This window comes from Chrysochloris asiatica, unplaced genomic scaffold (genome assembly GCF_000296735.1).
Source record: "Chrysochloris asiatica unplaced genomic scaffold, ChrAsi1.0 scaffold00005, whole genome shotgun sequence".
NCBI classification, from domain to species: domain Eukaryota; kingdom Metazoa; phylum Chordata; class Mammalia; order Afrosoricida; family Chrysochloridae; genus Chrysochloris; species Chrysochloris asiatica.
Genome location: NW_006408523.1, coordinates 6,358,999 through 6,368,731, shown reverse-complemented (window position 1 = coordinate 6,368,731; position 9,733 = coordinate 6,358,999). Strand labels below are relative to the sequence as shown.

Below are 9,733 nucleotides of genomic sequence, written 5' to 3'. Positions count from 1 at the left end.
GGAAACCCTGTACAGGGTCGCTATGAGTCGGAACCGACTCCATGGCACATAACCACACCACCACCAATCTTTACAGAAGCAAACTGCTTTCTCTTCTTCTCGCAGGGCACCTGGTGAGCTAGCTCAAACCGCTGACTTTTTGGTTCACAGCCTAGCGCTTAACCTCTTCATCACCAGAGCTCTGTGGTGTCTACACTAGCTAGGAAATGCAGTGTAGATAAAAAAGGAAGCTAGAACTGGGCTCCATGGGTTTTCAATGACTGATGCTTTTTGGAAGTAGGTCTCTAAGCTTTCCTTTTGAGGTATCTCTGAGTAGACTCCAATCCCCAACCTTCTGGTGTATAGCTGAGCATTCTCGAGTATATATTACTAGTATCACTTTGTAGCTAAGGTATAAAAGTTAATTAAACTACACTCAAAACATAATCCCATGATCCCTTGAGTGTGCAGTATGTGGATTAAGTTACATCAGGCCATTTGGTTTGTCTCTCACGGCCGTGTAGGCACATCTAGCATCTAGAGGAAGTAATCACTTGTGCGATTGTGTTGCGTGTAGAGCATGAAAAGCCCAGAAACATCTGTGCTGGACTCATCGGACTTTTAGGGCTGAAACAACAAGGAAAAATAATGAGCCTTCAAAGAAAATGACACCTAACGCCCATTGCCGGAAGCCATCTTGTTTGTGAAGGAACGTTTTCCTTCTATGCTGGTGCTAGTTTACCTCAGAGAAGAATCAGAAATGCTTTCTGGAACTCTTTCCTCAGTGACTTCAATCCTTTCAGGTTCTCTTGTTTGATACTTAATATAGTTATAGTTGGAGTCCGGGTATGGCGCTGTGGATAGTACTATGGACTGCAAGGTCGGTTTGAACTGCCAGGTTGGAGGTTCAAACTCATTAGCTGCTCCTTGGAAACTGTATGTAGGGTCAATGTGAGTTGGACTTGACTTGATGGCACTTAACAACAACAACATAGTTAGAACACTTCCAATATCTGGATATCATCACTTTAGCTCCAGCAAACACTTACCGCCATATGCCTGTTCTACCTGATTTACACGTATTAACTCCTTGGTTCCTCTTGTCCCCAGATCTGTTTTGTGCCCCTTACTGATTTGAAACCGTTTCTTACAGAATTCAACTAAAGCCCCTCTGAAGAGATCCAACGTTGAGAAGGTGACCAATGTGCAGATCCTGGTGTTGTTTGGTATCCTTCTGGTGATGGCCTTGGTGAGCTCAGTGGGCGCACTGTTCTGGAATGGGTCCCATGGTGGCAAGAACTGGTACATCAAGAAGATGGGTAAGTGCCGGGTGCCACCGGTGCTTATTGAGGGAGGACAACACCGATCTTGGCAAGTTCTTTCAGAAGCAGCCATGTGCCCTCTCTTCGTCTTTGTTGTTGTTGTTAGGAGCCGTTGAGTCGGTTCTGACTCATTGACCCTACACAACAGAACGAAACACTGCCCTGTCCGGTGCCACCCTCACAATTGTTGTTACATTTGAGCCCCTTGTTGCTGCCACGGTCAGTCCATCGTGTTGGGGGTCGTTTTCTTTTCTGCTGACCCTCCACTTGACCTTCCCTTTTGCTACTCTCTCTATGATTCTAGCCTTTCATAGAAAATTGGAAAAGTATGAGTCATGTATTGAAGCAAAGATGGGCTCATTAGGGGATTGCTTTGTACTCCATGAGTATTTTTTTTAAGCTGCATCTTTTGAGTTATTTTTTTTAGTGGTTTCTCAAGGGGATGCGATATATATTTTTATTTATCAGAATCTACTTCATATTCTTGTTAAGCACCGTCGAGTCAGTTCTGACTCAGTGACCCTGTGTAATATTCCCAAGGAGTAACCCTGTGGTTAGTCGTCCAGTGATGATACAACAGCACCCCATTCCCCACCAGCACTCCCAGCTTCATATTAACTGTAATTTAATACCAGTAAAATATTTTAGGAACTTCATTCAGCATAGCTTTATTCTCTCCTCTGCTTTGTGCTACTTTTTTATACACAATTTGTTTTTGTTATAAACCCAACAATTAAAAGTTATAATTGTTACTGTATATAACCTTCTGTCTTTTAAAGATAGCTTTATTCTATTTCTAGTCTTACACATCTTTAAATGTTAATAAGTCCAAAATGCAATTTTATATTTTTTGCATTAAAATAAATTAGTGTTAGAATAATAAAACGATATAATCATAGTATGTTTTATAATTATCTATTTGATTTCTATTACTGACATTCTTTATTTCTTAATGGGTTTTAATTGATGTTGTTGGTATTAGGTGCCCTCAAGTCGGTCCCTGCTCATAGTGGCCCTATGGACAACAGGAAGAAACACTGCCCTGTCCTGTGTCTTCTTCATAATTTTTGTTATATTTGGGCCTGTTGTAGCTGCTACTGTGTCATTCCATCTTGTTGGGGGTCTTCCTCTTTTGGGCTGACCTCCACTTTACCAAGCATGACGTCCTTCTCCAGGGACTGGTCCCTCCAAAGTATGTCCAAAGTACAAGAGATAAAATCACACCATCCTTGCTTCTAAAGAGCATTCTGGCTGTATTTTTTCCAAGAGAGATGTCTTTGTTCTTCTGGCAGTCCATGGTATTTGCAATATTCTTTGCCAACACGGTCATTAAAATGCTTTGATTCTTCTCCAGTCTTTCTCATTCACTGTCAAACTTGCACTCATATTTCACAAGCAAATGAGGCGATTGAAAATATCGTGAGTCAGGCACACCTTAGTTCTCAAACTGGCATCTTCGTTCTTGAACACTTTAAAGAGGTCTTTTGTAGCAGATTTGGCTAATGAGAATGCCATTTGATTACTTGACTGTTGCTTCCGTAGGAGCACTGATTGTGAATTTAGGCAAAATGAAGTCTTTTGACACCTTCAATCTTTTCTCCATTTATCATGGTCTAGTTGTGAGGAGTTTAACTCTCTTTACATTAGGTGCAATCCATACTGAAGGCTGTAGTCTCTGATCTTCTTAAATATTTCAAGTCCTCCAGCAAGCAAGGTTGTGCCATCTATATATCGTAGATTGTTAATGAGTCTTCCTCCAATCTGGATGTCACGTTCTTCTCTATATAATCCAGCTTCTTGGATTATTTGCTCAGCATACAGTTTGAATAAGTATGGTGAAATAATACAACGCTGGCGCAATCTTTCCTGATTTTAAACCATTCAGTGTCCCCTTGTTCTGTTTGATTGCTGTCTGGTGTTAATTCCTATCATCTTGGAGAACTTCTGTTAGCAATTCCTATAAGTCAGGAAGCAACAAATTATCTTAAATTTTTATCTTGGAATGCTTTACTTTCTTCTTCACTTTATGAAGGATAGTTTTGCTGGATATAGAACTGTTGGTATCTCCCCCTCCCCTTTCAGTACTTTGAATATAACCTTCTACTGCTTTCTGATGAAGGCATGATTTCTGATGAAAGTCAGCCTGACTGTGTTCTATTTGGATATGAGGACTTTCACTCTTGCTGCTTCCAAGAGTTTCTCATTGTCTCTCAGTAGTTTTGTATTTATCCTGTTTGGAGTTTGTTTTCTTGTATATATTCATCAATTTTGGAAAGTTTTAGGTATTATTTACTAAAGTCTTTTTCCTGCCCTTTTTCTTTTCTCCGCTCTTTCTGATACTTCCATTCTATATATGTTGTTGGTATCGTTGGGATGTCTTACAGGTCTCTTGTTGTTGTTGTTGTTGTTAAGTGCCATCAAGTCGGTTCTGACCCGTAGTGACCCTGTATAGGGTTTCCAAAGAGCAGCTGGTGAACTTGAACCACGGACCTTGCAGTTCAAACTGACTTTGCAGTCTGGTGCATTAGCCCACAGCACCACAACAAGTCTCTTAATCTCTACTAATTTTTTCTTTTAATTTCTTTTTCTTTCTGTTCTTCAGATTTTGTAATGTCTATGTATATCTCATGTTTGTTTATTCATGCTTCTATAAACTCAAATCTGCTGTTGAGCCTCAAATTATTTTATCATTTCAGTTCTTATTCTTATCAATTCTAGAATTTTTATTTGTACTTAAAAATAATCTCTATGTCTTTATATTGTTTTGGAAGGAGCTCTGGTAGCGTAGTGGTTACGAATCAGGCTGCAAGCCGCAAGGTCAGCAGTTCGAAACTACCAGCTGTTCCGTGGGAGAAAGATGAGGCTTTCTACTCCCGTAAGGATTTACAGCCTTGGAAACCCTGTACAGGGTCGCTATGAGTCAGAACCGACTCCACGGCACATAACAACAACAACATATTATTTTGGAGGACTCATTGCCATTATTTGTTGTTGTTGTTAGGTGCTGTTGAGTCTGTTCTGACTCATGCACAACATGAGTTGAATAAATAAAGTCTGTTCTGACCTTGTGCACAACAGAACTAAACACTGCCCAGTCCTGTACCCTCCTCACCATCGTTACACTTGAGTCCATTGCTGCTGCCACTGTGCCAGTCCATCTTGTTGGGGGTCCTTCTTTTTTATTTAAAAAAATATTTTTTTCCGAATCCTCCACTTTGCTAAACATGATGTCCTCCTTCAGGAACTGGTCCCTCCTGATAATAGGTCTGAAGTATGAGAGACGAAGTCAGGCCATCCTGGCTTCTCAGGAACACTCCTGCTGTACTTCTTCCAATGCAGGTTTATTTGTTATTCTGGGAGTCCTGGGGGGTGCTGTGGGTTGTGCAGCAGATTTGCCTAATGAAATACTTTGCTTGATTTCTTGACTGCTGCTTCCACGAGTCTTGAAAGTGGATCCAAGCAAAATGAAGTCATTATGCATCTCTTTAATTGCTTACACCCATTATCCTTTTATTCTGTGACTATATTTATAATAGCTGTTTTGGAGTGTAGATTGCCTCAAAGTCAGTTTTTGTTGCTTTAAGAAAACAATTTGTTGTTGGAAACCAACATTATAGATAGTGCTGTGGTTGTTGTTGTTAAGTGTATAGGGATTTCTGAGGCTCTACATCTTTGGGGGAACAGAAAGCCTCATATTTCTTCTGTGGAGCGACTGATGGGTTCAAGCCTCTGACACTGTGGTTCCTAGTCCAGTGATCATCCTACAGAGCTTGCTGGGTCTTGCTGTTGTTTCGTTTTTTAGTGACTTTACCGGCACAAATTCTGTGAAATCTGGGTTCTCTTGCAGTGTGCGACCTCTGATGTTACTGCCCATGTTTGTTATATTTAATTCCAAGTTTTCAATAAATAGACAGTTCAGTCATTTTTTTGTATGTTCATAGATGTGTGTAATCCTCCCTGCGTCACCACATACTTTAGAAACATTTCATCACCCCAGGAAGAAACCCCACCTGCATCCGCAGTCACTCCCGAACTTGTTTATGTGTTTATGCCTGGATTCCTAGGAATCACCCCTTGGTCAGCATAGTTTGTTGTTGTTGTTAAGTGTCATCGAGTCAGTTCCACCCATAGTGAACCTAGGAGGGCTGGTGAGCTTGAACCGACAACCTTGCAGTTCAAATGACTGTGCAGTCCAGCGCATTAACCTACAGCACCATGGCAGCACTCCCCAGCATAGTTTAGAGGTCAGTCAATGATTGATTAGACGTTTTACTTAAAACCTTCCAACCCTCAAGGCTTACACCCTCTGCTGTTGGATGTGTGTATGGCGTAGGTGTGTCTTCAGTGTCTGAGGACTTACAACAAGGACTGTTGTGGTTGTTGTTGTGTGCTATTATTCCTCGTGATTCTGTACAGGGTCTCGAGGAGCAGCAGGTGGATTTGAACCATCAGCCTTGTAATTAGCAGTCGAGTGCTTATCTTATAGCACCATACCATACCATACTCCTTCTCTCTGAGACTCATAACTTACAAGTAGCTTTCTGAACTGAGTCCCCTTTGAGCACATCCAATCTTATGCACGAACAGTCTTCCAGATCCAGAGATGTGTGTGATCTTACCAAGGTTTACTTGACTGTATCTTTCCATGCATTGTTGTTGTTAAGTGCCGTTGAGTTGGTTTCGACCCACAGTGACTCTGTATAGGGGTTCCAAGGAGCAGCTGGTGAGCTTGAACCCCCGACTTTGCAGTCCAGCGCATTAACCCACAGCGCCACCCCAGGACTCCTTTCCCTGGATGTTGCTACTAAACTGCTAGCTGACTGACCGTTTGGTAGTATTGTGGGTGTATTACCCTTCCTCGGTTATTAGACACCAGGATCTGGTTTTTTGCTTTGTTTTGTTTTACCAGTGCCTTGGTCCCAGATTTTTCTATTCTGTGCTTCAAACGTAAGCCCGGTCAGATTGTTTTCTGCCCTGACAACCTGCCCTATTCTGGGGAGTACAGGCTGTTTCATCCTGGGATAGAACCTGGAGCTGGAGTGGGGAGGCAACGGGACCTTCCAGCCTTCGTGACCTGACCTAACCACCCACCCTGGGTATACCTCCACCACCATGCACCTGGGAGCAGCCTCTAACTTCAGTGCTAAAGTCTCCCACTAGTTTTACTGGGATTAAGTCGGTGTCCTTGATCACGTAACTTTTCAAGTTTTGTATCCTCAATGACCCATTGCTAGAGACTTTTATTATTTTTTGACAATTTTGTCCAGTTTTTTGAATGGTATTTTGGGGAAAAGATCTGCTAATCTCTTTACCCAGAAATTCCAAACAAGAAATAAAATCAAATGACAAAGATTTAAATGATACATTTTAAAACATTAGATTATTTTCTTGGGGTAATTTTTTTACCAATTTTATAAGTATTTACTGATGAAAATGATCAAAGCATTATTTGCGCTTCTTATTTCATGTCGGACACGCTTCTAACTGCCAGTGAGAAGTCCTGTTGGCACTTTACGGATGTGGGAAATGAAACTGAGGCTTCAGTTGTTGATTGAGTCACAATCCATTGGTTTTAGTTCTTAAAATTTGGACTTGGATCATGGAACATGTCTGGCTTCAAATGTGGAGATGGATACTGTGTACTTAGTGTCCGCAACTCCAAAGCATTGTGGTTTAAGTAAAGATTATTGTTGTTAAAGTGCCATCAGGTCAGTGTTGACTCATAGTGACCCTGTGTAGGGTTTCCCAGGAGCAGCTGGTGGGTTTGAACTGCTGGCCTTGTGGTTAGCAGTCCAGTGCTGATCTTACAGCGCCACCCAGGAGTCCGGGTAAAGATAACAGCATTGCTATTCTACAGGCTTTGGGAAAATGGAATGCTGTTGAATGGCTCAGCTACAATGCCACACACTCCAGTACTAATTACGACGTAGAGTGGATGGATGGCCTTTTCCCATCTGCAATGCTCTCTTTCTTTCTTGTTAATCTGTTTTATCTCTAGGTAAAATCTGAGTAACCAAAAATAAAATAAAATAAAACATTGTTATTGAGTTGATTCCAATTCATAGCTACCCTATGAAAACCTATAGGACACAACAGAAGTGCTCCTTAGGGTTTCTGAGCCAACGCATTCTTCTGGAGCAGACAGCTTCATTTTTCTCGCAGGGAGCAGCTGGTAGGTTTGAACCACCAACTTTGCATTTAGCAGCCCAGTGCACCATGAATGTCTGAGCTGCTCTGGTAACAGCTGTAAGCTTCTCATCAGCACGACCTCATTTCCACTGGATTTGTTCTGTTTGACTCGAACCTTTATACAAAGGGGGAGGAGAGAATTCTTTTCTTTTTTGCATTCCCCCCCATTTCCTGGCTTTGAACAAGTTTTTTCAACTTTGGTTTTGGGCCTTCCTGAATGTGCTTTATTCCTTAATACGCAGGTATTAAGGAATAATAAGATACTTTTGTTGGTGTTGTTAAGTGTCTTCGAGTTGGCTCCAACCCACAGGGTTTCCGAGGAGTGGCTAGTGGGTTTGAACCACCAACCTTGTGGTTCAAACTGACCTTGTGGTCTAGTGCAGCATTCTGCAGCGCAACATCAGGACCAGTGGTTTAATATATGGTTTAAAAAACTTAATATATGCTTCTAATTGGAAACTTAGAGATTCAGTTCTAAATAAATATTATCCCTCAGGGTTAACTATTAATTACTGGTACTTTGAGAATTTTTTTTATTGTGAGTTGGGGGAGGGTTTGCAGAACAGATTTGTTTTCCATTCAATAATTCCTACACATTTTCTTTCGTCTCATGGACTGCAGTCCCCACAATGGAACCTGTCTTATCCCACTTCCTCCCTGCGTTTTCTGTTCCCGTTCTTCCCACTTTTCTAACCCTTCTGAACGTCCTTGGGCACATGCAGCCCTTTTGATTTCAGATTCTAAGGTGTGTGTACCTCCCAGTGTGGTTGTTCCCCCATAGACTTGTCTACTGTTTGGCTGAGTGAGTTCACCTTGGGAGTGAGTTCACTTCCAAATCTGAGGGGTGACTAGGGGCCAGAGTCTCGGGGGTCCCACCTGTCTTTATTCAACCATTGAGCCGGGTCGATTTTGTGATTTTGAGTTTTGTTTCACGTTTTCCTCCAAGTATATCAGGACCTTCTAACGTGATTCCTTTCAGAGCAGTTGGTAGTGGTGACTGGGTACCATCTAAGTTCTTCTAGTCTCAGGGTTGAGGAATCAGATATTTCCTGACCAAAAGTATCTTAATTATCATTGTATATTGAGGAATAAAGCATGTTCAGGAACACTCAAAACCAGGTTGAAAAAATCCTAGAATGTTTTGGTTCAAAGCTAGGAAATACTGGACCTCTTGTTTTCGAGTTCATCACCCTTCTTTCCTCCACACATGGAGAGAGACTAGTAGTAGTTATACCTGGGATGGCGGCTCATGAACTTCTAAGACCCTAGTTGCTGCTCACAAAAGTAGGGTGTTGCACATTGTCTTTGTAGACTGTGTTATGGCCAGTTGACCTTAGTGTCCCCTGAGACTATGGTCTTGAGGCCAAGGCCCTATGACTCTGCCCTTCAATGTGTTTGGTCTAAGAAGTTTTCATAGTACTATGTCTAAGTTTTCATAATAATATGTCTAAGAAGTTTTATAACTTTGCTTCCCAGAATGTTCTACCACATTCATAGATATATTTGCAGCAAAAGTGAATACTTAGGTACAAATTATCCTGTCAAACTTGTATGTATTTGTGGGTATATTCCCACTCTTCCTCCAGCACCCAGTAAGCCTACATGTCTATCCATACATCTGCTCATTGTTGTTGTAATGTGCCGTGGAGTCGGTTCTAACTCATAGCGACCTTGTACAGGGTTTACGAGGCTGTAAATCTTTACGGGAGCAGAAAGCCTCATCTTTCTCCTGCAGAACTGCTAGTAGTTTCGAACTGCTGACCCTGAGGTTCACAGCCCGATTCATAACCACTATGCTACCAGAGCTCATAGACCACTGTTATTGCAGGACCGTGTAACGGATAGCATTTACCTCTATTGCCTTTAACTCTTGCATTCCTCCCAGAGTCTTCTGTCGCCATCATTTTTTGATGACCTCTCTCTCATCGTATATTACCTTCCCCTTCACCTGAGTCAACATGTGTCTACCTTCTGTTGTTGTTAGATGCCATCCAGTAGGTACTGACTCACAGCGACCCTATGCACAACAGAACGAAACACTGCCCGGTCCTGGCCAACTTCACAATTGTTTCCACGTTTGAGCCCGTTGATGCTGCCACTTTGCCAATCTGTCTCGCTGGGGGTCTTCCTCTTTTTATCTGACCCTCCACCTTACCAAACATGATATCCTTCTCCAATGACTGGTCCCTCCTGACAGTATGTCTGAAGTATGAGAGACAAAGTCTGACCATCTTGGCCTCCAA

At 41.9% G+C, this 9,733-nt stretch overlaps 1 protein-coding gene across 1 annotated transcript in view; it reads left to right on the top strand.

Moving 5' to 3' along the window:
- ATP8A2 (ATPase, aminophospholipid transporter, class I, type 8A, member 2) overlaps positions 1-9,733 on the top strand; it is a 727,934-nt gene that overhangs the window by 170,610 nt on the left and 547,591 nt on the right. The window contains exon 11 of the mRNA XM_006831949.1: positions 1,133-1,298. Coding sequence (XP_006832012.1) covers positions 1,133-1,298 — 166 coding nt within the window. The remainder of the gene's footprint in view (positions 1-1,132; positions 1,299-9,733) is intronic.